This window comes from Elephas maximus, chromosome 25, assembly GCF_024166365.1.
Source record: "Elephas maximus indicus isolate mEleMax1 chromosome 25, mEleMax1 primary haplotype, whole genome shotgun sequence".
Lineage (NCBI taxonomy): Eukaryota > Metazoa > Chordata > Mammalia > Proboscidea > Elephantidae > Elephas > Elephas maximus.
This window is the reverse complement of record NC_064843.1, coordinates 58,001,733-58,028,811: the sequence shown is the minus strand read 5'-3', so window position 1 is coordinate 58,028,811 and position 27,079 is coordinate 58,001,733. Positions and strand designations below refer to the sequence as shown.

The 27,079-nt window shown below is 46.9% G+C and overlaps 1 protein-coding gene across 1 annotated transcript in view; it reads left to right on the top strand.

Moving 5' to 3' along the window:
* Positions 1–27,079, top strand: part of BFSP1 (beaded filament structural protein 1) — a 47,265-nt gene that overhangs the window by 4,711 nt on the left and 15,475 nt on the right. The window contains exons 2-5 of the mRNA XM_049869467.1: positions 1,104–1,164; positions 13,012–13,107; positions 14,707–14,799; positions 21,024–21,131. Of these exons, the coding sequence (XP_049725424.1) occupies positions 1,104–1,164; positions 13,012–13,107; positions 14,707–14,799; positions 21,024–21,131 (358 nt within the window). The remainder of the gene's footprint in view (positions 1–1,103; positions 1,165–13,011; positions 13,108–14,706; positions 14,800–21,023; positions 21,132–27,079) is intronic.

Here is a 27,079-nt window from a genome sequence, read left to right as displayed (position 1 = left end):
AGTTCGAATTTTGACTCCACTGCTCTTGTAGTTTGGGGCCCTCCAGGAGCCAACCCTGAAACAGAGATTTGAGGACAAGTGGCTTACTTGGCAGATGGCCTCAGAGCACCAGTAGGGTAGAGGGGAAATGAGACAGAGAAGGGGAGGCAGCTAGTACTGAGTGCATTTTCAAGTGAGTGACCATCGTGGGCAACTGCAGACTAACCTGCGGGGGCTCTCAGAGCCAGTGTAAAGTACTTCTCAGTAATCCCAACTAAGGGGCAAGGGAGCGAGGGTATTCACGTGCCAACTCCCCATCCTTCAGAGGCTGAGGGCTGCTCCCAGGGGCACTGCCTGTCTGGTGAGTCCAGCCTGCTCTGCTCATTGGCCCAGAGGAAAGCCTCTGGTGTGCAGGCGAAGTGCTGACAGCATCTGCTTGAGGCCTTGGACAAATTTCTTAGTTTCCATTTTCTTACCTTTAACACAGGCATAACAATAACTGCTCTCATACAGGGTTTGTGAGATTAAATGACGTAATCCAGAAAAACTGACCTACGTTACATGTATCAGTAAAGAAAGTAGTGTAGGAAATCCACACAGATGTCAGATTAGTGTGTTTGCTGTAGGCCGTGTAGGGCCACCTCCCAGTCTCTGCTTCAATGCTGCACTGGGTTCCAGGTGTGCCAGGAAAGGATTTCCCCATCGTCAGGATGGCTGGGCTGCTGGTGGGTAGGGTGAAGGGCAGAGTGGGGCCGGGGGCTAGGGCCCCCAGGCTGTAGACTCCTGGTCCATTTCAAACAAACAAACAAACAAACAAAACCCTGTTGCTGTGGAGTCAATTCTGCCTCATAGCAGCCCTCTAGGACAGAGTATACTGCTTCCAGTGCCCCCACGTACCGTGCAAATACTATCCCTTTCTCCACGCACCGCGATGTGAGCAAGGTTGGAAAGTAGAGGGCTAGGAAATTCAGCATCACTCACTGCTTTAAAGTGAAGAATTCGTCACTTCAGCCTTAAAGGAGAGGGTGTAATTCTCATCTTAGAACAGTTGCGTGCTCGTTATATGATCAACACATTCGAAATCACAGAAGCTGCCCGACTCTTATTTATGTATCTGATTTCAGGTATGAAAATGAGTGTGAATGTCAGCTGCTGCTGAAAGAAATGCTCGGACGGCTTAACAAGGTGAGCTGAGCACGTGCTGGGTTCACGTGGGTTATTACCAGGGTCGAACTAAATGGGGGAGACGATTGTTTCTTACACCTTCTCTCTGTGTCACTTTAGGATTTGCCAATTTCTTTAGCTGTCACTCTCCTCTTAACTTCAACTACATCTTTGTGCGTGAACTCACCCACCCATACACAGATGCACATACACCCTTCTAACACAGTAAACATGCTTTCATGATAGAAATATGTCTGTTAGGCTTATTGGTGATGTTAAGCTGCCAAAATGGGGCAGTGGTGGTTCTGTGGTAGGCTTCCTACCTTCTATGCAGGAGACCTGGGTTGGAATCTCAGCCAGTGGGCCTCATACCCAGACACCACCTGTCTGTCACTGGAGGCTTGCGTGTTGCTATGATGCTGAACAGGCTTTAGTGGAGCCTCCCGACTCAGACGGACTGGAAAAACAGGCCTGATGATCTACTTCTGAAGATGAGCCAGCGAAGACCTTATGGATCACAGTAGACCCATCTGCAGCTGATCGTGGGGATGGCGCAGGACTGGGCAGTGTTCCATTCTGTTGTGCATGGGGTCGCGTGAATTGGGGGTGACTCGAAGGCAGCTAACGATAAAAAAAAAAAAAAAAAAGATAACAGACTGCCAAAACATGCCAGCAGTACGATGGCCAGCTGGTACTTTACCATTCATACATACTGGCACCAAACACCAAACTTAGGGAGGATCTTGCTTTGGGCAGTGGTTGGTTATTTCAATCCAGTGATTGTCTCCATAGGAAAACTCTGAAGTGAACAGAGGAAGAAGTTTTCATTTCCTCTCAAGTTCCCCTCTCCTGGAGCATAAAAAGTAGCCACAGGGGGACCATCAGCATTCTTAGCTTCTTGCCAGAGGCCCTCTAGCAGGGGCGTGTGGGGTCCTTTGCAGGGGCAGTTTCCTTCTTCAGATCCTCCATTGTCATCCTAACTGATGGGATTTTTTTGCTTTAGCCTGGAGAATTTGACTACCAAATAGCTGAATAATCCTGGAAAACAGAGGCTGGACAAAACCAGGGATGGCAAATGGCTGTAAGCATAACTCATTTCCGTTCATTTCAGAGCACAAATGTTGGAGTGGAAGGGCCCGTGGGGACTGTTTAGTTGAAAAGTTGCTTATTTAAGGCACAGGGTCTACCATCCTCATGCCTATAACCTCATCAGAATTGCTGACAAAATTCAGCATTCAGAATTGCCAATAAAATTCACCCTTTCCTGCTATGCCTAGATGTTGCCTTTGAGTTCTGCACAAAGACCTCCAGGCAACCATTTCAGACAGCCAGGGTGAGTTCAGGATGTTTGCCATCCCTGGCTTTTGTCCAGTCTTTGTTGTCCAACTATTCTGCTAGTTGGTGGGAAAGTCAGAACTAGAATCAAGGACGACCAAATTTCGCCTTCCCCATGTTACCTACTGCACGATGCTTCTGTGCCTTTACCTGGGTGAGTGTATAATGTATCATCCAAGCCAGGACACTTGTGTGAAAGGGGTGCTGTCAATAACTACACAGGTCAGTTGGCATAAACTGGGGCTGTCTCTGGCCAGCTGGCACACGTGAGCCCCCTAGATACAAACATACAGGTGGCTATGAGAGTGGTTGGCCTCTGGGTAGAGATGGGTCCCTAAATCCTGTTGGAAGGCTGAACTGAGATTTTGGCCTTAACATCCTATACCTCCCAGCTGTTCAGCTGAATGCTAGTAGCTTGTCCCCATTCTTGCTTTTGGTGGTGATTCCAGGTTGCAAGATGGAGCTGCCATCTTGTCCACAAACTACCACCTTCAAGGATTTATATATCTACTATCCTTCACTTAGATGCTGACTCAACCCCTCTCAACACCCCCTTCCCAACACTGCACCCCCAACACCACCACTGTTTTGCTTTCTGAGTATTTATCCTTACTGCAAGGAGGGCTTTCTCTGGACTACCTCTAAGTTTATTACTCACACCAGTGCCATCTTGTTTACTCTTCAAAGAAAAAGGAGAAGGAACGTAGTTCTTTTTACCATTGTTGGAAAGTGACATTGAATTTAAAATCAAGCTCCAACCTTCTATAATACATACTCTCAGTAGAAAAAAAGACAATACAGGTAATGAAAAATAAGAAAAAAAAAAAAAGCAACAACCCATTGCTGTTGAGTCAATTCAAACTCATAGCGACCCTCTAGGACAGAGCAGATCTGCCCCATAAGGTTTCAAAGGAGTGGCTGGTGGATTCGAACTGCCAACCTTTTGGTTAGCAGCGGAACTCTTAACCAGGACTCCAAATGAGGAAAGGGCATCCACAATTTCACCACCCAGAAAAAAATGGCTACAATGCTTTCACGTATATTTGTGACGCAGAGTTATCAGCCCTGTAAGAATATCACGAAGGTTCTGGGAAAGATACTATCCAGTACATGGATGAGAGCCAGCACAAGGAATGGACATGGCTGCTTCCTGGGTCCAAAGGAGGATCCTACTTTCCACAAATGAGCTGCTCAGTGCGAACAAGAGTGAAGCCTTTTAATAGGATCCTCATGCCACTGCAGAACGTTGGGCAAATTGCTTTATCTCTGTGTGATAGATTAATTACCTTTGTTTGTGGGCTGTATAGCCATGGTCTTATAACTCCCAACCAGGTGGTAGTGTGATGGGGTAATTGTGACCTACCAAGGGGATTGTTCAGTTTTGCCTTAAAAGAGCCAATTCCAGAGCAAAAAGGAGAGCCCACCACCACCAAGGAAGGCGAGACCAGCAGGAGATGGCGCAGTGGGCTTCCCGGACCTCGGAGCAAGAAAGCTGAATGCCTTTTGACAGAGACTCAGGGCCGGGGAGAAGCCTATGCCTGACCCATGAATTTGGGACTTGCCATCCTCCAAAACCTTGTGAGCCATTTCGTTTATATGGTCCGTGAGTTCTGTGAGAAACTAGGGAACACAAAGGCAGGAGGGAGAGTAATGAGGCTAGAGGGAGTAGTTGATGTTAGAGATGATGGAGTGGGACAGCAGCTTGGAAAAGCTGGGCATTTGGGACATCTTTAACCTCTGCCTCATAGGAACCAGCTTTGTGCTGATCCTTATAAAAGAAATGATTTGTTTATTCTCTGAGCCTCCGCTTCTTTATCTGTGGATAAATAGCCCCCACCACACAGGAGTGGAAGTCTGTCTAGTGGGAATTAAATGACAGTGACGTCTGTGACTTGCCTGGAATGTGGTGGTTGCCATGCTTATTGCAGAGCACTTGACGTGATAGACGCCTGCCTCGTTTTCTCCCCAAAGCAGGTGTGTAACCTGGTGGGGTGGGAGGTGCTTTTAGGTGGTACGTGGAGGACAGTTTAATGGTTGTGAGTTTATTCTTACAGTTACCTTTTATTTAAAGCAGGAGACATAAAAAGTTTCTTTTGACATAAATCTAAGTAAAAATGAGTCAATTTAGATAAAAATACAGGGTGAATAATAGCACAGGTGGTGCTGGCATAGGGCGGAAATCTTGAACACAGCATGCAGGTACAGAAAGCTGGGGCAGCCCCTGCACTAGCCCATGTGATCCTCAGGACAGCCTTGGCAGCTAGAAGGAAGGTGACCTTAACATTTTTGGAAGGGTTTTTGACATGTATGGTTGAAGTAAAAGTTTTTTTTTTAATTAAATCCTAGTTAATTAGATATCTTAATAAACTTGAATACCGTTATTTAGCAGTTGGGTTTTAAATGGTCTTTCTAGAATCCCTGTGAATGGGCTGATGAGGCTAGTTTTAAAGGTTAATTGGACTCTAGTTATTTCTCCAATCCCTTTCTCAAAAGTGGTTGTAACTAGTCTAGACCAGTGGTTCTCAAACTTGAATGTATATCAGCATCACCAGGAGGGTGTGTTAAAGCCAGATTGCTGGACACCCCCCCCCCCCAGAAATTCTGCTCTAGCTGGTTTGGGATTGGCCAGAGAGTTTGCATTTCTAACTAGTTCCCAGGTGATATGGTCAGGAACCACAGTGAGCACCACTGGTCTACGTGTAGACTATACAAAATACCAGGCTTGGGATGTATTGGACAATGTTTCTAAAATTAAACTGTTGACTCAGAGCCTCACTGTGAAAAACTAGAGGCTTCTGCTGGTGGAGCTTTAGAAAATACAGCTGACAGCATCCAAAGCGTAATAAAAACACAGCAGCCACACATTTCTGAGTTCTGGTGCAAACAAAAGAAGACCCTCCCAGATGAATTCTCGGTTTGTCAGTAGCTGCGCATTCCAGTGGCGCTGACTCACCTCTGCGGGGTTTGGGTGCTTTATCAGAGGATTGCCTTCGAAGCAACGGAACATGCTTGCAGAAGCATCTGGTGGAGTCCCTGTTTTAAGGACAAATGTCAACTGACCTTTTAGTACCACGAGAACTTTTTTTTAATTTTTATTGTGCTTTCAGTGAAAGTTTACAAATCAAGTCAGTCTCTCAATACCAAAATTTATGTACATCTTGCTACTAGTTGCTGTCCCTGTAATGAGACAGCACACTCCGTCCCTCCACTGTCTCTTTTCGTGTCCATTTGGCCACCTTCTGACCCCCTCTGCCCTCTCATCTCCTCTCCAGACAGGAGCTGCCAACATAGTCACATATGTCTGCTTGATCCACGAAGCTCACTCCTCACCAGTATCATTTTCTATCCTGTAGTCCGGTTCAATCCCTGTCTGAAGTTGGCTTTGGGAATGGTTTCCATCCTGGGGTAACAGAAGGTCTGGGGACCGTGACCTCCAGGGTCTTTCTAGTCTCAGTCAGACCATTAAGTCTGGTCTTTTTACGAGAATTTGGGGTCTGCATCCCACTGCTTTCCTGCCTCTCAGGGGTTCTCTGTTGTGTTCCCTGTCAGGGTAGTCATCGGCTGTAGCCGGGCACCATCTAGTTCTCCACAGGAATTTTTAATTAGAGTTTTAAAGGCTTGGCTGATGGGACCCAGAAGGAACTTGTTTTGTATGATCCTACAAGGTAGGTAGGGAAGAGTGGCAGGCACCTCGAACGATGGGGTCAGGATTCAGCACTCAACTCTTGACTAGGAGAGAGAAGCCCAAGACAGATTCCAGCCCCACTCTTTCTCATTAATGTCCGTTAAGTAGCTAAATGCTATGTTGTTGTTAACTGCTGTGGAGTTCGCTTACAATCATGGTGAACCCATGCACAACAGAACAAAAACCGCCCTATCCAGCGCCATCCCCGTGATCGGTTGTCGATGGAGCCTTTGTGACCATTGGGTTTTCATTGGCTCATTTCCAGAAGTAGATTTCCCGGCCTTTCTTCCTAGTCTACCTTAGTCTGGAAGCTCTGCTGTAATCTGTTCAGCATCACAGCAACATGCAAGCTTCCACTGACAGACGGGCGATGGCTGCGCGTGAGCCCCATTCGCTTGGAGTCAAACCCGGGTCTCCCGCGTGCGAGGGAAGAGCTCTCCCACTGAACCACCAAGGCCGTTAACTGGGACCTTGAACCCGCTTGACCTGTGTGGCCTTCGCTTCCCCATCAGTAAAATGAGAGTCTGGTTTTCTTGTGCATTTGGCAGAGCCCTCAGTCCAGTGGATTGCTTGAAGGCCTCTGAGGAAAGAGGCTTGCTGGGCAGGAGGGAGTGCTTGTGGTCCCCTGTCATGCCCCTCAGGAGGAGCATCTCTGCCCTGCCCCTTCATATGTTGGCTCCGTGGGGTGTTGTGTGGGAAGAATGACACCTGTGGCTTAAAAAAAGTTTGAGGACCGGTGACCTCTAGCATCCTTTCTATTTCTAAAATTCTGCGTGTTTGACCCTTTTATAAGGAATAACACAAAGGGTTCTTGAAGCCCTATTTCCAGTTCTTCAGCTCCAGTAATTATGGATAAACTGTGGATGGATTTCTGGTAAAAATTAAGGTGATGAAGAATCCTCCGCCCCGCTCCCACCCTCCAGAGTCTGAAGAGAAGCGGGGGCGGGGGAGGGGCAGGAAAATGCCCAGAGGGACTGACTGGCTCAGTGTCGGCACCCCTCACCTCCCCCCTCCTCCACCCCAAATTCGGCCATGCCTCTCAAAGGGGGTGCCCGCATCCCCAGGGTGGGGAATCACTGCCACAACGACCCACTTCTCCGGAGAGGGGTGGAGATGATTGTCCTTCCCGGCACTGTGGTCCTGGTGGGGACTTCCGGCAAAGTGATGGTCACGTGACCCATCTGGCCACTCGCAGCTGTCTCCCAGAGATGCGATTTCTGAGGTAGAGATGGAGCCTTTGGGAGCCGGGGAATTCTGGGGGGAAGTGTCACTAATTCCTGCTACCTAGATTGCTGCTACATGGATTCCTGGGACCGCCTTGACTCCTGCCCTGCCTGAGGCCTGGGTGTTCCCCCTTTGAGTCTATAAATTACCGAGGATCTTTCTGGTTCTTTAGCCCTTTCCCTTTGCTGGAAAGACACCTGGGCTATGTTTTTCCCACTGTTCCTCTCATGAAAGGGGCTTGACTAGGGCTTCTGTGATAATTCTGCATAGTTCAAAAAGCCAGACACCAGGATTCCCAACGGGCCTGTCCAGTTTCCCATGGGCAGGAGCGCCTTGGTTTGCAGGCGTGAGTCATCAATGAGGGCTGATCGGCCAGGGGTGGGTGGTGTGCATGTTCCCAAAGAAGCCAGACTCTAAACTCTTTGGAACCGACCCTGTGGCGACACAGGATTTGGGGACCCATCATCATTAAGCCCCAAGAATTGTAAACTCCTGAAGGCAGCGTTCATGAAATGCCAGCGACTGATTAAGTAATCAGACGAATGAGCCCAGAAGTGAAACACCTACAGTTAGAGCTCACCTTTGTTTAGAGCTGTTACCCGCTTAGGGTCTGTGCCCTGGAGCAACCGAGCCACTGAAGAGGACTCCAAGTTGGAAAGAGTGAGAAAGTTTACTCAGGAGATGATACGTCACCGGGGACCTGGCAGCAGCACAGGCTGCCTCTGTGGAGTCCCGAAGAGCACTTTTTACATCAGAGCTTGTATATCATTTTGGCCAGGATTACCTAATGTTTTTAAGCACGTAGCCCACAGATAGTCTTTTACATCACAAAACAACTGCAAGAAACTCTTTATTAAACTAAAGATATGCATGTCAGACATCTGGACTCTAATCTGCATCTTTGTAACAGTCTGAAAAAAACTTACATAAGAATTTCTCGGCTAGTGGACCTGCTCTGCCAAATCCACTCTGATTGAGATAAGAAGAAAGAAAGTTGCAGAGCGAAAGCACCAGGCTTCCGAGCTGCCATCTCGCAGGCTGAAGGCAGTTTCTTGAGATAAGAAGAGGAGAGAGCCCAAGGCCATAGGAGCTGAGAGGGCTCCTCACCCCTTTGGAAGAGACCAGTGCAGCTGGTGCAGTAAAAAATGCTTAGAGATTACTTAGCTTATCATTATGGTGTCAGTTATGTCAAGCTCTCGATCACCCGTTTTCAGTAGGAGAAAACATGGTGCAAGGCATTAGGGTCACAGAACCCAGATAGTTTGGAGCCCTGTACCTGGAAAAATGCCTTTTTGTACTTTGGTCCATTCTTTCGCTTCTGATTTAAAATAAACAAACAAAAAACCACTTCAGACCATGTGTGGATTTCTTTAAAAGAACAGTTCTCCCACAACCACTTGCTTCTCCCAAAGGGCAGTGCAGCAGAGGCTGGACTCGAGGGCAGAGAAGTGAGTCCAGTCTCTGAGGAAGCAGGCAGGAGAGTCCAGGGGGTCCTGGGTGAGGAGCCAGCATTGGGTTTGGTGTCTTTCCCTCCTCTGAAGAGTCCCTGCGTGGTTCAAACAATTAAGCGCTCAGCTGCTAACCGAAAGATGGGAGGTTCAAGTCTACCCAGAGGCTCCTCGGATGAAAGGGCTGGCAATCTGCTTCTGGAAAGTCAGCCATTGAAAACCCTATGGAGCACAGTTCTACTCTGACACACATGGCATCGCCATGAATCAGAATAAAAAAACGACTGGTTCCCTCCTCTGTGCTCCTTACATGGTCGCCCAGTGTTGGGGTCCCTGGTGCCAAAAGAAGGGGCTTCAGAGTCTTCAGAAGGAAGGATTCGGTAACTGGAAATTAGAGGGTTAAGAGGCTGAGGTGATTCACCCCGAAGCAGAAACCTGGAAGAGACACCGGATCGGATCGATGAGACATTCCACTGCACTTTAAAATTAATCCCGGAAATCTGTGCTCCCCCGTGTGGGAGCCACCAGCCAGGTGTGGCAGCTGAAATGTGGAGAGTACACAGGAGATGCGCCTGCACTTGTAAAACGTGCCTGCTTTCTAAGGCCTGGTATAAAGAAGGCAAGATACCTCGTTAGTGTCTTCTTTTTATATTGATTACATGATGAAATGATAATGTTTTTGATATATTGGGTGAAATGAAATACATTATTAAGATTAACTTCACTCGTTTCTTTTTTGTTTCCTTAATGTGCCTACTAGAACATTTAAAATGATGTCTGAGGTTGTCACTATACTTCTATGGGACAGTGCCATATTAGAATAACTTATTTAATTTTTACTTGCATGAACCTTATGCAAAAAGGAATGCTTTAAGAGACAGTCTTCCCTTGGTATCCATGGGGGTTACTCCAGTTCCTTATATAAAATGGCATAGTATTTCCATGAACCTAGGCACATCTTCCCGTATTCTTTAAATCATCTCCAGATGACTTATAAAACCTAATACAAAGTAAATGCTGTGTAAATAGTTGTTATACTATATTGTTTAGGGAATAATGATGAGAAAAAAAAAAGCCTGTATGCGTTCAGTAGAGATGAAACCGTTGTAGTCCTCACTACCTACTACATGTCAGACACGAGGAGAACAGTGCTCAGACGGCGGGCGCTGGAGAGAGACTGAGGGTCTGTGAAGTGGTAGGAGCCGCGGCAGGGCCTGCCTACACATCACCTTGTTTTTTCCATCCGAGCATGTGGAACCCGTGGGGATGGAGAGCCGACTATACACTCCTAATGGTTGCAACTTGACTTGAGCCCATTTGATCTTAAACAACTCTTAAGTTATTTTGGGTAGGTTAAGTAGAAGTTCGAGGTGGGTGAGGGCTAGTTATTCCCCTACAATGTTGCTGAAGTTTTAAACAGAATTCTCAGGTGCCTATTTATTAAATGAACATTTTTTCAGATGCAGGGCCCCAAAAGTTCGTACAACCTATTTTGTAGGCTCCACGAAGCCCCAGCTCTCAGTTGTTTTAGGTGCTAAGACAACACTTTGCATGAAAAGTTCACTCAAGGCAGACGCTACAATAGTCCAGGGTCAGAATTCTGATGTCCTTGTAGTCAGCATCAAGCAATCAAAAATCTTCCTACACCAGTGGTCCTTTATGGAACAATTAAGGAATCAAGCGCCTTTCGCCATAGTACTGGTCAGAGGCCTCCTGGAACCTTGACCTGTGAGTGCAAGGTTGGAGTGTGTCAGAAAGATCCTGGCCAATCCATATACTTTGACTGTCTTATCTCTGTTCACTCGTGGATGGGAGTATATCTACCTTTATTAATGAAAGACCATTTCTAACATTCATCATACTTATTAACAAGTCAGTAAGTTAGTAAAAATCAACTGAATATTCAGTAAACCATGTTGTAAACAGATGTGCTGTCATCCAGGCTTTGTTGTTCCATTTATAGAGCACAGGCAGACTAGATTTAGCATAATTCTTAAGGGCCCCAGGATTTGCAGAATGGTAAATGAGCAATGGCTTCAACTTAAAGTCACCAGCTGCATTAGCCCCTAATAAGAGAGTCAGCCTGTCCTTTGAAGCTTTGAAGCCAGGCATTGACTTGTCCTCTCTAGCTGTGAAGGTCCGAGACGGCATCTTCTTCCCGTATGAGGCTGTCTTGTCCACACTGAATATCTGCTGTTCAGCGTAGCCGCCTTCACCGACTGTCTCAGCTGGATCCTCTGGAGAACTTACCGTACCTTCTACGTCAGCACTGGCTGCTCCACTTTGCACTTTTACGTTACGGGGACGGCTTCTTCCCTTAAACCTCATGAACCGACCTCTGCCAGCTTCAGACTTTTCTTCTGCAGCTTCCTCACCTCTCTCAGCCTTCACAGAATTGAAGAGAGTTAGCGCCTTGCTCCGCTTAGGCTCTGGCTTAAGGGAGTGTTGTGGCTGGTCTGATCTATCCACACCCCTACAACTTTCTCCACATCGGCAATGAGGGCAGTTGCACTTTCTTATCGTTTGTATCTTCACTGGAGTAGCATTTTTAATTTCCTTCAAGAACTTTTCCTTTGCACTCACAACTTGACTAACCATTTGGTGCAAGAGGCCTAGCTTTTGGCCTCTCAGCTTTTGACATGCTTTCCTCACTAAGCTTAATCATTTCTAGCTTTTGATTTAAATTGACAGATGTGTGACTCTTCCTTTCACTTGAACCCTTAGAGGCCTCTGTAGGGTAAATAACTGGCCTAATTTCAATATTATCGTGTCTCAGGGAATAGGGAGGCCTGAAGAGAGGGAGAGAGACAGGGAAGTGGCCGGCGGGTGGAGCAGTCAGAACATACAACATTTATTAAGTTCGCCATCTTATATGGGTGCGATTTGTGGCACCCCAAAACAATTACAATAGTAACATCTAAGATCATTGATCACATGTCACTGTAACAGATACCATAAAAAAAAATAATAATGAAGAAATGGGAAATATTGCAAGAATTACCAAAGTGTGCCACAGAGACATATATAGTGAGCACGTGCTGTTGGAAAAATGGTGCCGATAGACTTGCTCGGCGCAGGGTTGCCACAAACCTTCAATTTATAAAAAATGGAATACCTGCAAAGCACAGTAATGTGGAGTGCAATAAAACGAAGTATGTCTGTATATATTTACTAGAATTCAAAAAAAAGTTTGGTGAGAAAATTCAGCCTTCTGTATAAATGTCATTTACAACTTTAAAGGAACAAATGCTATTTGACATGGCAGTCATGCTAAAAAAATGCACGTTTGTATTAAAAGATACATGGTCTTAAGGTTAAGTTCAAGAGTTCTTGGAGAAAACTATGAAAACAAAGGTTTTAGTATAAAGGGTAAACTATCTCTCTATTTAGTAAACTCTAAGAAACTCAGCTCACTGGGGATGCTACAGAAAAATACAGATGTAACGTAATTTTTAAGATATGTGAATAATGGTGTGTATAGTATGGTTCTGACCATTCTAGCTCAGGGCTTCTCAACCCAAGAACCGTTGACATTTTGGGCCGGGTCATTTTTTTGTTGTGGGAGACTGTCCTGACTGCAGTAAGTTCCCAGGTTACGAGCATCTGATTTATTTATTTTTTCTACTTGCCCTTTAATGTTACGTAAATTTGGCTCACTTTGAAATGACTGGACCAACCTGTACTCGCGAAAAATTCTTCATCACAGTCACCTTCACTTGCACAGCTTTTAAATCGTTGAAAAGACTTCTGGCCTTTTCTTGCACTAAAATAAGGCTAAATAAGAACTGTATGTATCTGTTCCGACTTACCTACAAATTTGACTTAAAGACACACTTGGGAACAGATCTAGTTCGTAACCTGGGGACTGCCTGTGTTCTGAGATGTTAAGCAACATCCTTGGCCTCTAGCCACTAGATACCAGCAGCAGCCCACTGCCCACGTTGTGATAATGAAAAGTGTTTCCAGACATTGCCAAATATCTGCTGGCGGACAAAGCCACCTACAGTTGAGATCTACTATTTTAGACCAGGGCCAAGGGGCTCACCTGACACCTTGCTAGAAGGGCTCCAAGGTGGTTCGCGTGCTCATGCACCTGGTTGATTGCACGCCTGTGTCTTGATGCCTTCACTGTAGGACCCTCCAAGGCTGTATACATGATTCTTTCTCTCATCACAGGAAGCAGATGAAGGCTTACTGTATAACCTTGGCCTTCAAATCGAAGCCCAGTTTCTGCAGGACGATATCTTTGCAGCAAAGGACAGGTTCAAAAAGGTAACTGTGATCCTTCTGAAGCCCCCTGAAAAAATCGAGTTTGGGTTTGGTCAGACAAGGCCAGGCCACTCGGGCTGAACGATGAATGAGACTGCAGAGTGGGCTCCCTTTTTGAGTGCATTTTCCCTTGAACCAAATGGGTGATGGGCTGGTCACTGGACGGCACTTAATTAGCCAGCTGGAGTTGGCAAGCGCCTTGTGTATGCGCACATGCACACACACACACGTGCACATGTTTTGGGGGTGGTATTGGAACTAATATTAACACAGGACTTTACAGTTTGCAAAGTAATTGTACGTAGAACCGATTGATTCAGCTACAATCTGTCGACTGTTTCAGCTCTGAGAATACAGGCGCACTGCTTTTCAGCTTTGCCCCCGAGCCGATTAATTAAGGGAACACGTGGCATTCTGGAGCCTCCTCTCTGTAGTGCTCTGAGTCCTTCCTCGCCTCTCCCAACTTTGGGGTGCCTCTGTGTACTGGAAAAATCCAAGGCTGCCAGAGTCAAATCTGAGTTCAGATTCTGGAGTTGTATAACCAAGGGTGAGTGGCCTAGCTCTGAGCCTCATCTGAATCTCTGAAATGGGTTAAGTGAGTGCAGCTGACCTGGGGGCTCCTGACCTGGATGCCAGTTTACCTCTGCACGGGCTCTGGCCTGCCTCCGGTGGTCAGCATCTGCATCTCTTCACCTTAGGGCTTTCTCCATGGCTGCCCTATCTTAAAGCGAAATCCAAAAAAAAAAAAACACCCCTTTGCCATCGAGTTGATTCCAACTCATAGTGACCTTACAGGACCGAGTAGAGCTGCCCATAGGGTTTCCAAGGAGCGGCTGGTGGATTTGAATTGCTGACCTTTTGGTTAGCTGCCAAGCTCTTAACCACTGCACCACCAGGGCTCCCCTTATAGGGAAGTGCTGGGGAATTACTGCCCCTTCACCCAGTGACTGATGGGCTGTATATCCCACCAGTTGCCAGGGAGTCAGTTCTAAGTCATGGTGACCCCGTCCATGTCAGAGTAGACACACCATAGGGCTTTTAATGGTTCTTTTTCAGAAGGATTGACAGACTATTTTGGGGCACCTCTGGGTAGATTCAACCTCTAACCTTTTGGTTAGCTGCTGAGCATGTTAACCATTGGCACCACCCAAACCAAAAAAAAAAAGCAAACCCGAAAAAATTCCGACTCGTAGCGACCCTATGGGACAGAGAAGAACTGCCCCATAGGGTTTCCAAGGAGCTCCTGGTAGATTCAAACTGACGACTTTTTGGTTAGCAGCTGTAGGTCTTAACCGTTACGCCACCCGGGTTTCCACTGCACCATCCAGGGACTCCAGAATAGACCAAGCCTCAGTTCATTCATCTCCCTAAGGTTCTTGTGAAGATTAAACGAGATACGAACCATCCACCGCAGGGACAGCACATGGTGGGCGGGGCCGGAAGCGGCAGCAGATTCACCGTCTTCATCGTCATCTTGTTCACAGTCTGTCCTATTTGTGATGGTGAAACACAGGAAAGTATTCATCCTTTAGGTTCCTAGTGTTATCAGGAGAAACTCAGGCAGCTCAAGTGTTAATGAGAATGCTTTCCGTCCCCCAACAGAATCTTCTGGAAGTTCAGACCTATGTCAGCATCCTGCAGCAGATCGTACAGGTGACCCCTCAAGCATCTACCATGCTGGGTGGAGTGGTGGAGGTAAGGATTTGAGCTGCAGCTTGCAGGGAAGGTAAACCAGGCCTGAGGGAAATCGCTCCCGGGGATAATGTCTCCCACCTCCCCTTGGACCTGCTAGACCTGGGCGGAGACCTAGGGAAAGGTGCCAGGCAGAGCTGTTAGGGGAGAAGCTGGGTGTTTACCTCTTCCCTACTTCCACCTTGTATCCAAATCTGAATACAAATTTGTATTCCTGTTTTTTTTTTTTTTAAACTCATACTGCAAACAGTGATACTTGGACATCTGAGGACATAAAGTACCCCTGACCGTTTTTCTTGGTATTTCCTTTGGAGAATTATGGGACTTCTTCCTTGTATGAATTCACTCAATAGCAGCTAGTTCTTCCTTGTGCACTTTATAAGAAACGAGCAAAGCCTGTGTGCCATTGTTGATTCCCCAGCAGCTCTGTGTGGGGATCTTGTAGCTTTGCACTTGATACTCAGTTTTTTTTTTTTTCCTTTTTCTTGCTATTCTAATAGGTGTGTTGTACCTCTCTTTGTGGTTTTAATTTGCATTTCCCTAAGGACTGATGGCATTGAGTATCTTTTCATGTGCTTATTTGCCATTCATGTATCTTCTTTGTAGAATATGTGTTCAGATCTTTTGCCTTTTTTTTTTTAATTAGGTTTTTTGTTCCTGTTATTAATTTGACCATAAATTTTGAACATAGAGAGCCTCAGATGATTAAGACGTGTTTTCAAGACCAGGTTCTGCTAATGATTACGTGAGGCCAGATTATGTGTGGTGAACAATTTCACACTTTTTTCACCACATCAAAGATTCTGCTTCTAGGTATGGCTGGCATCTGTCTCTCTCCCAGCCCCACAGCAGCTTCCTACAGAATCAAAACCTCTTTTCGAATTTACAGTCCCTGACAGGGGCGAATGACCCAGTAAGCATGCGTAAACCTGGGCTTACGTGTGCTGACTTAGAGATCTGAAGTGAAATTGTCTGCTACAGAGGATTTGGTAAGCAAGGTACGCACCGTGCTTGCCTTGCCTACTGGATACCCCACCCCTGCACTGTGAGTCTGTGGCATGAAAACGATTCGGGAAGGCAGTAGTTTAACTAATAAAGAATTCTGCCTTGAGCATTATTATACTCTTGTAAGATCTGTCTGCATGGGATCAAATTGACAACGGCAACTTGAAAGATTAGATGGGAACCTGAGGAGGCAGCGAGTTTATGTTCACAGGGGAGGAACAGCTCAGCTCACAGAAGGAGGTGAGAACAGTTACGCAGCTTGAATTGCGCATGTAGAAACTTGAATTGGTGTATGTTTCTGCTGTGTGTATTTTCAACAGCAACAGAAAATAAAATAAATTATAAAAAAAAAACTATTTGGACAGGATAGAGATTATTGAAGCTGGTTTTTTTTTTTTTTTTAAATGAGGCTTCGGATGTAAACCGTTATTCCCAGTATCAGGCTCCAAATTTCTTCTTTGCGTAGCTTTCTAGCTGCTCAACAGGATGGTAATGTATTTTTTCCCTGATGTTGTTCCTATTATTTTGTGATGTATAATATGATATAAAAACCTGTTGCTGTTGAGCCAATTCTGACGCATAGCAGCCCTATAGGACAGAGTAGAACTGCCCCCATAGGGTGGCCTAGAGCAGCTGGTGGATTCGAACTGTTGGCCTTTTGCTTAGCATCCAAACACTTAACCACTGTGCCACCAGGGCTCCATAATATGACATATGTGGACATAAACTGAAAAGGTTGCCAATTAAAACAAAAAAATGTAACTTTGCCCCTTCTCTGGAGAATATTGTGGGCTGATTCCATGGACAACTCAGCTGGTAAGAGTCTGCTTCCTTTTGTAGGGATGGGAGGGAGCCCTGGTGGCGATGTGGGTAAGCATTTGGCTGCTAACCAAAAGGTTGGCAGTTCAAACCCACCAGCTCCTCCTTGGAAACTTTATGGGGCAGTTCTACTCTGTCCTGTAGGGGTGCTATGAGTCGGAATCGACTCGAAGGCAGTGGGTTTTGCAGAGATGAGCAGGGACAGTGGTCCTCACCCCTGGGGGCACTTGGGATCACAGGGGAAGTGTGCTCAGGCCACGCCCCAAGTAGATGCAAGTGAGACTCCAGGGAGGCGGAGCCCCACCTCAGTGGTTTTCAGCTCCCCAGGGATTCCAAGGTGCAATGTCCTTGAGAACCAGTGGGCCAGGACAGCTAGTTGCTTGAACTTTTCTTCTATCTTAATTTTTTATATCAAAGCCAAAGAAATCCCCCAGTTTGTTACAAAATGGACCTTTGAACCCTGCCAAGTAGCATCTAAGAGGCAGGAAGGTTACCTTTTTAGCCTTCATTAAGATATTCTTGTCTAAATTGCCCCCAGTTACCTCTGCAGGTTCTTGCTCTCGTTAATTAACCTAATAACCAAGGCTGCTACAAAGACCTAAGATAGTTTCCCCTCAGCCTTCATTTTCTGTGTCAGGGATTACTTCCCAGATACCTGATTTTTATTTTTCGCTTATTTCCCCTCTAATTCAAAGGTGTCCTACATCGGAGTGCACCTTTTAAATCTTAATAATCTATTACAAAATTCTTCTACATTATGAGAATATAGATAGAGGTTGTCTGAACCTACTTTATATTGTTGAATTGGCATCCCCTGGGGGCTGGTTAGAAATGCAGGCTCCCCAGCCCCTGCCCTCAGGCCCACTGAGTCAGAACCTACGTTTCAGCCAGACGCGGGCAGTTCATGTGCACAATCAGGTTTGAGAACTCAGTGCTGACTAAGAAAGCATTACGTTCTTTATTAGCCTTAGCTTAAAAATTCTCAATACAAGTTAGATGGTTGCTTTCAGTTTACTTCTGTGGGCTCTTATTACTGTCCTAGAAAATGTCCAAGTTGCTTTTGCACAGATGAGGGTTCAACCAGCGTGATCCCGGGGAACATAGGCCAGTTAGCTAACATGTCAGTGTGCACCAGCCAGAGCCCACTGACAGCGTGATCCCTGGGAATGCAGGCCAGTTAGCTAACAAGTCAGTGTTCTACCAATCAGAGTCCACTGAGGGTTCAACCAGTGTGATCCCTGGGAACGCAGGCCAGTTAGCTAATATATCAGTGTTCTACCAATCAGAGCCCACTGAGGGTTCAACCAGTGTGATCCCTGGGAATGCAGGCCAGTTAGCTAACATGTCAGTGTCCACCGGCCAGAGCCCGCTCAGGGTTCAACCAGCATGATCCCTGGGAACACAGGCCAGTTAGCTAACATGTCAGCATCCACCAGCGAGAGCCCACTGAGGGTTCAACCAGCGTGATCCCTGGGAACACAGGCCGGTTAGCTAATATATCAGTGTTCTACGAATCAGAGCCCACTGAGGGTTCAACCAGCGTGATCGCTGGGAACGCAGGCCAGTTAGCCAACATGTCAATGTCCACTAGCCAGAGCCCACTGGGGACACCCTTCTGGTCAAATACAGTTGGGTTTGCCATCTACTCTTAATCAAGGGAGTGTGCACTTGGGGAGAGCTGAAGCGTGTCTCAGCAAGAGGGTGTGGGAGGGACTGTCATAGGAGCAGGGCCTGTGTCAGGAGATTTTGGAGAGGGGTCACATAAGCAGGGAGTCCCTAGATGGTGCAAATAGTTAACACACTTGACTGAAAGGTTGGAGGTTCAAGTCTACCTAAAGGCACCTGGGAAGAAAGGCCTAGTGATCTATTTCCAAAAAAGCAGCCGCTGGAAACCCTGGTGGCCTAGTGGTTAAGTGCTACAGCTGCTAACCAAAGGGTCGGCAGTTTGAATCCACCGGGTGCTCCTTGGAAACCATATTGGGGCAGTTCTACTCTGTCATATAGGGTTGCTATGAGTCGGAATTGGCTCAGTGGCAATGGATTTGGTTTTGGTTTTGAAAACCCTGTGGAGCACAGTTCCCCTCGGACATGTAGGGTCGCCATCAGCTGGAGTCGACTTGATGGCAGCTGATTTACTGGCCTTTTCAAGTAAGCAGGGGCTTACTCTGGGTTGGGTGTTCTCAGGAAGAGGGGGCTAGTCCTATGATCCAGTACCTTCATCTTCGTAATTTGTATCTAGGAGGTGGGAGGAATGGAGTGTGGCCAAACTGCAGTTGACAAAGGAAACTGCATCACGTGTGTTAATGGGGAGAGTGATGTTTGGTCGTTTTTGCGGTTGCATGATGCTCTTTTTGTCTGCACTCAGACATGGTGATAGTGCAGTCTTGTTTTTGTCCCATTCCTGGCCACCAGCGGATGGCTGCAGGGCTGTTTTGCTTCCTTTTCAGTAAGTACGTGAGGTCTGAGTGCTTAGTACATGTGGGGCACTGTGCTGGGCACCCTGCAGACAGGGATAGGGCAGGTATAAAGATGAATAGGTGTTAAGGAGTGAGCAGAGGCCTGGCCAGACGCATTGTTTAGGGGCTGGGTGGGAGGTGGTCTGTGTGTCTCCCTCCATGCCGAGGCTGCAAGGCTAGAATTTGCAAAGCTGGGATTTTTGCATATCCCTTATACATCAGTCCCCAGGGATATGAGTCCCTTCTGCTCCCAGCTACCCCCTTGTCTGTGTCTTTGAGTCAGGGAGACAGGGACTGAAAGACAGAGAAACAAGGAACACAGAGATGGAGGGAAACAGACTGAGAGACACAGAAAGAGAGGCCAAGAGAGACCTGTGCCTCCATGGTCTGAGGAGCGCAGGAATGAACAGGTGAGGGCTTCTGTGGTTTATGTCTCCAGATGTCTTCTCCACGTGGTTGGCCCTGAGACCTGGGGTCACACCTGCTTCCTTTGCTGTTACTCTAGTGTTGTGTCTGTGTTTCTGCTCCCGCCACATCGCTAGGTGTTTGTGCATCGGGGGCTGCTATAAACATATAGGCTTGGACATGTGAGCACTTGGTGTACATATTTGTTTTCTGTTTTGAGGAGCTTTGGATTGGCGTGTCTGTGTCAGAAGGCGCTGTTCTAGTGCAGCCAGGCTTTGGGAAGCAATTGAGATACGGGAGTTCCCGGGTTAGGAATGTCCGACTTACACACAACCCTTCGTTATAAGCCAATCCCCGTAAAGCCTATTGTATTAAAATTCGAGTCACATTCAATGGCTCATAATAACAAACAGGCACTACTTTGTGACGCACATCAAAACATTATCGTTATTGCCGTATTATTATGTTAAGGATGTCTTCATGTATCTGGAAGTGTTTAAATTTTTATGCGTAGAAAAGTACACTCTGTACTATATACTAACACAAACATTTGACTGACTGATGTTAGATACCAACTATACCGAACTGTTTCAATTTACGTACAAATCTGATTTAAAGACAGATTTAGGAATGGAGCTCGTTTGTAATCCGGGAACTGCCTGTTTGAATAGACAGTGGAGAGGCCAGTCAGAAAAGGGGCGTCCACTGGGCAGAGTGTGCAGGGGTCGAGGCAGGGTTTTCCCCTCTAAGTCATTCTGAGCAGTGTTAACGGTTCCTTGGCCGCCTCCCCGGGACTCCCAGCTTCCCTCTCACCTCTGGGAGCCCCAACGGCTCAACTCCTGCCGTAAAGTCTAGCATGAGTTGACAGCTCAGAGTTCAGACTGACCAGGCTCACCCGAGTCTTGTTTCTAGCAGCTATCCGGTTGGCCCCGTTCATGGTGACCCCACAACACAGTAGAACAAAATGCTACCCAGTCCTGTGCCATCCCCATGATTGGCTGCAGATTGTACCATTACGATCCACAGGGTTTTCATTGGCTGATTTTTGGAAGTAGATTGCCAGGCCTTTCTTCCTAGTCTGACTTAATCTGAAAGCTCTGCTGAAATGTGCTCAGCATCATAACAACATACAAGCCTCCACTTAGAGATGGGTGGGAGCTGTGCATGGGGTACACTGGCCAGGAACTGACCCTGGGTCTCCCCCACAAGGTGAGAATTTACCACTGAACCCCACTGTCATCCATAGACACAGAGAATTAGAGCCAAAGAAAATTCCTCAGTACGAATTTTCTTTTTTACACAAGAGAAAACCGAGGCTTTGAGAACAGCCAAGTCTAAGCTCGGGTCTCCGGACACAGTCTCGTGCATTTTCCACTCATAAGCATTTGATGATTCTGATGTGACTGAAGACCAAGTAGAAGGGCAGTCACAGTGGCCATGTGGACCCTACACCTCCTTTGCCTGTTCTTTTCTGGATTTGGGAAGTGAGGCCCTCAGAGGCCCAAGCGTGCATGACAGCTAAGTCTGGCCTTCTTCCCACAGGAGGAGCTCCTGACTGAACAGAAAGTTGCTGCCCTGCAGAGCCGGCTGGAGGAGAGCCAGGCCACCCTCTCCCACCTGCAGACACAGAAGTCCAGGCTGCAAGCTGAGGTACTGCTCTGCACCCCACTTTCCACTGCTTGCTGTTGGTGGGCCACTGTATGAGTGCCCAGCAGGTTAGGTTGGGTTTTACACCATGCGTAACATACGTACGGAAAAGCATGTAAGTATTCAGCTGATGGACTCCACAAAGTGCACGCACCCGTGTACCCAGCATTCAGCTGAAGAGACAGAGCATCCCACGCAGGGGACCAAGCATCCTGGTTTGCCCAGGATTGAGGAGCTCCCAAGGATGCTGGACTTTCGGTGCTAAAACCAGTAGAAACCAAAAAAAAAAAAAAAAAAACCACAATCCCGTTGCTGTCGAGTTGATTCCTACTCATAGTGACCCTATAGGATAAAGTAGAACTGCCCCATAGTTTCCAAGGAGCGCTTGGTGGATTCGAACCTTTTGATTAGCCCCTGAACTCTTAGCCAGTACACCACCAGGGTTCCCAATAGAGTGTTGGGCAATTTACGACAGTTGGCCATGCCAGTTCCCAGGCCCCTAGAAGCTTCTGGCATTTCCCCTTCAGTCACTACGCTCCCCTACCAAGGGTAGTGCTGTCCTGACTTCTAACACAAGTGACTCGGCTTGCCCCATCAACTTGTTTTAAAGAATAAGAAGAAATGGACACATTCTGAGATTTTGGGGAGCCCTGGTGGCACAGTGGTTAAGAGCTCAGCTGCTAACCAAAAGGTTGGCAGTTTGAATCCACCAGCCGCTCCTTGGAAACCCTATAGGGCATTTCTACTCTGTCCTACAGGGTTGCTGTGAGTCAGAATTGCCTCGATAGCAGCAGGTTTGGTTTTTTTTTTTTTTTTTTTGGTTTGGTAGCGCAGTAGTTAAGTGATTGGCTGCTAACTAAAAAAAAAAAAAAAAAGGCAGTTCAAACCTACCAGCTGCTCTGAGGGAGAAGATGTGACAACCTGCTTCTCTAAAGGTTTATAGCCCTGGAAACTCTGTGGAGCGGTTTTATTTTGTCTTACAGGGTCATTATGAGTTGAAATTGACGGCAGTGGGGTTTGGGGATTTTTATCCCACATGTGCTCGGATCCGTGCTTCCTGTTTCTCGTCTCACGTCCTTGCACCCTCTCCTTTGGAATTTGATTACAGACCTGGGAGAGTGGTTGTGTTGGTTTCTGCCTCAAGTCAGACACTGTTAGAGGAAAGCTCACATTCCCCCCCCCCTTTTTTTTGGTGAAGCTTAATTTGGAAACTAAACTCTATGGAAAATCTCAATTCCTGTTTTTGTGACCTGCCTTCTTGGCTAATGAGTTTCATGGTTTGTTTGATCATTCCTTCCGGTTTTCTTGTTACGGTACACCTGGCCGTTCTGATGGAGAATGTCGGGTTAAAATATAATACCATCGTACAGTTGTATAGCCACATTTTCCAAATCAAAAAGTAAATCAACATTTAGTTTGACACTACTTGGAAGGGGCAGGAGAACAAAAATTGTAAACATCTGACTCTAATAGAAAACCTAGAATGTTTGGTAACGTATGTTGTTCTGTCTCCTACCGATGCCTTGTTGTTGTTGTTAGCTACCATTAGTCATTTCCAACTCACGCCCCCCTCCCGCCCTGTGCAGAGTACAACTGCCCCATAGGGTTTTCCTGGCTGTGATCCCCAGGCCTTTCTTCTGTAGTACTGCCTGGTAGGTTTGAACTGCCAAGGTTTAGGTTACCCGTCGAGCGTAAACTGTTTGTACCACCCGGGGTCCTTTACCAGTGTCTACAAAATTGGCATAATTGTTAAACCCACAACTAAAGGTGGCAACTTTCAGACGATACTCAGTGCCCTCCAGATCTGCTCGGGATGCTATTTTGGGACGTAGAGGTAAGATATCCTAATTCCCACCCCCACGCACTGCACAAACCTCTGTGTCCACCTCTCCCTACACGGCAGGTCTTTGAGGGCCAGTGGAATGGAACTGGGGTCTTTTGATTATCCGCTGAGGTAAAGGTCACGGTTCGAGAAGTGGAATATGCCCTTAAAACCCATCCTCCTTACATGGACAAACCATGGCTTAGGGATTAGACACTTCAGTTTGGCTGCTAGGTGATGTGCAGTTTTTCCTGAGAGGGAAGGTGTGTGTGTGAGAGACAGAGTATGTGTGTGTGAGAGACAGAGTATGTATGTGTGAGCGTGTGTGTTTGTAGGTGCGTGTGAGTGATTAGGGAAGTGGGAGGCGAGACCTCTCCTGGTCCTCCAGACCAGTATTTTTCAAACAGTGAGTTATAACTCGTTAGTTTCATTTGTGGGTTGTAAAATCAATTCAGTGGAATCAGCTGGCCTTAAAAGAAATCAACACTAGACTAAAATAGAATAAGAAATAGCAGCGCACACTGCAGGTAAAAAGGTAGGATTTGGCTTGAGGAACCTGTCTGAGTACACACACGCACATTCGTATGATGTGAATAGCTTACAGTGTGAAATGTGTTTCTTCCTGTGGTCATGGTTGTAAAGCTGGACAACACTTCCCTCAACACTGAGAAAGATAAAGGGCCCAGCCTCATACAGTAAACTCCAGTTCCAGGGTAAAAAGAGTGTTTCTCTCTCTGTGTACCTAGGTGTGTTTGTTGAGTATAAAAATACATTTCATAAAAGATTAACTTAGTTTCTGAGAATACAAAACAAAACCATCTGGCTAGCCACCCATTTCCACCCTTAGTTGCTACCACAAGACTTACTAGTTTACTCAGATGCTTCCGTTTCTCTAAAGCGGGCTCTTAACCTTCTCATTTGTGCCATAACTCCTCCCCACTTTGGTGTCTGGTCAACCCCGTGGACCCCCTTCTCAGAAAAATGTTGTTAAAGGTACATATAATTAAAAGGAAACCACTTATATTGAAACAGGTATCAAAACATGATAAAACCATTTCATATATCATAATATGTTACCTTAAATAACAAGACCTAGCAGTGGGCCTAGTAAAATACAAGTCATATTAGTTTTCTGGAGTCCTGGGTGGTGCAAACAGCTAATACGCTTGGCTGCTAACCAAAAGGTTGGTGGTTTGAGTCTACCCAGAGGCACTTCGGAGGAAAGACCTGGCCATTTATTTCTGGAAAACCAGCCACTGAAAACCCCATAGAGCACACTTCTGCTCTGACACATATGGGGTCACTGTGAGTCAGAATTGACACCGACTGGAATGGAAATTCATTTTCTATTGCTGCTGTAATGAGTTACCACAAATTAAGGGGCTTCAAAACAAAACAAAACAGCCACTCATCCCACAGTTCTGTAGGTCAGAAGTCTGGTCAGGCTTTGTGGTAATTGAAAGATTTTAGTGGATTCCTAATGGAGGAGCTAGCTAAGCTGAGAGCTGCAAGGGAGGTTTGGTGGTCCAGCCCTTCAGCATGGCCACCGTGATTGTGGACACGGTGGTGATGGTGTGAGTACGCCTTGCAGCCTGAGGGCTCCAGCCTGGCGGGGCTGTGGCAGCTGGTTCTGCCTACGGTCAGGGCATCACATCTGATGCTTCCAGAACCCTCCACAGCAGGGGTTCTCAGACTGTGGTCCCTGGACCAGCAGCATTACATCACCTGGCAACTTGTTAGAAATGCAAGCTCTTGAGCCCACCTCAACCTGCTGACTCAGGAACTCTGGGGAGCGGGGTCCAGCAATCTGTTTTAAGAAGCCCTCCAGATGATGATGCAGGCTCAGGTGTGAGAACACTGACCCACAGGATGGAAGATTGCAGCTGCCCGAGATTGGAGCTGGTAGCCCCTCCTTCAGGTAACCTGAACTTAGACCACGTGCAAAACCCCTGGGGGTGACACCTTTACAGGTGCAACAGAAAGGACAGGCAATTCTGGTTCCCTGAATCGCATCAACTGAAGTTTCTGTGACAAGGAAATGAAAAATGCCATGCTAATTGCAAAGTCTGAACTGCCCAGATAGCGTATTTCATTAAAGGCACTTCGCGCCATCTAGTGGTAATTTTTGGTAAGACACTATGTAGGGGCTCTGGTGGCGCAATGGTTAAGAGCTTGGCTGCTAACCAAAAGGTTGGCACTTCGAATCCACCAGCCACTCCTTATAGGGCTGATAGGAGTCAGAATCGACTCGATGGCAATGAGTTTTTTTTTTTAAGGAGCCCTGGTGTTGTAGTGGTTAAGTGCATGGCTACTAACAGAAAGGTCGACAGTTTCAAAGATGTGACAGTCTGCTTTTTAAAGATTACAGCCTTGGAACGCCTATGGAGTAGTTCTACTCTGTCCCACAGGATCGCTATGAGTCGAAATCGACTCGATGGCAATGGGTAATCACTCAAGGACACTTGATTTCTTCAGCTTCCTCTTTTAAAAAGACTTTGAACTCTGGGGGCCTAAGAGATAGGTGCTCCTTGTTCAACAGTTGCCCTGGGTTGAGTCATGCTCTGTAGAGGCCAGCTGTCCTGGTCCCTGTTGACCCACGCTGTGTAAAGCCCAGCCCTGTAGCCACGCCTCTACTGCCAAGCTCCACATGAGGTTTGGAGAGCACCATATGGAGGACAGTGAGGGGGTCCTGCCCTCAGCTGCTCAGGGCCTGCTGGGAGGGCACACAGACAGAACAAGTGATAGAAGTGGTCCACACAGAATTCCACAGGTGCCCTACTCTGGACAAAGTTCAGGATCTGCAGCAGGGGCCCACAGCCCGTCTCTCTCCAGTGCCTCTCCGGCAGCAAGCCTGGGTGGTTTGTGGGGTGTTGTCTCCTCCTCTTCCTCTCCTGACCCCTCATGCAGTTTACGGCACCTGCCCCTTGGCTCATCACTTTCTGGAAGTCTCTGTCCTTCTTTAGTACCCAGACAGGCCCCAGCCCTTCCTGGAAGCTTCTCTGATACCCACCCACCCCCGAGCACCCTGGGCCCTCCATGTGTTCCATGACACCCTGGGTATGTCTCTGTAACTAAGTACAGGTCACTCCTGGCTTCCGCCTCCCTCCCTCTCCCTCCCCCGAATGTAAGATCCAAGCAGGTGGGTTTGGGTCCCATTCTCCTGTTGTTGGTAGCTGCTGAGTTTCCCGTAAGTCATGGGGACCCCATGCATGACAGAATGAAGTATTGCTTGGTCCTGTACCATCTTGGTTGTTGATATGTTTGAGTCCATTATTGCAGCCACTGTGTATTTAGAGTGCCTTCCAACCTAGGGGGTTCATCTTCCAGCACCGTATGGGACACTATGCATGGGACATGGGTACTTCATGCAGAAAAACACCCACCAGAAAGCAGGCAAGCAAACAGCAACAATGACAAACCACTGACTTTTGAGACATAAAAAAGATCATACTTGCCCTGTAGGGTAGAGAGATCACAGATGACTTTTCCTAGCCTCTAATTTCTCCATTCGTTATTCTATTTATAGCTTAAAAGTTTTCTAAGTAAAAGCACTTGGGGAAGGATCTGCTGGGGTCACACGGAGTCCCCAGTGTTTTCAGGGGGATGATGCTGGTCCAAGGTGGCCTGCATGATGTGGGAGAATGGGGAGCTTTCTAAGAGGGCCCTGAGGGGAGGGGCTGAGGCAGGGAGGTCTGTGGTTTCAGGAAGGGCCTCAGACCTGGTACAGGTGGGTTTGAATCCTGCTGTGGTATTTATGGGTAAGTTGCTTGGCCTATGTGCCTCAGTCTCCTTCTCTGTAAGGTGGAATGAATACCTGCTCTTCCCTCTTAACACTATAGGGAGGTTGGATGAGTTGATACATGTTAAACTTACCAGCATGTTGCTCTCGCCCCAGGCTGGGGAACCCATACCCAAGGGGACAATAGGCTCCTTTCATACAGTATTTTTTTCTTTTACTCTTTGTGATGGAGCACTTCAAACACATATAAAAGTGAGAGAATAGTTTAACGAGCCCCATGTCTCCATTCACATCTTCAACAGCTACCCACAGTCCCTCTTATATCATTTACCCACCCCGCCCCAGCCCGCCATAATTCTGAAGCAAATCCCAGACACTGGCTCATCTTAT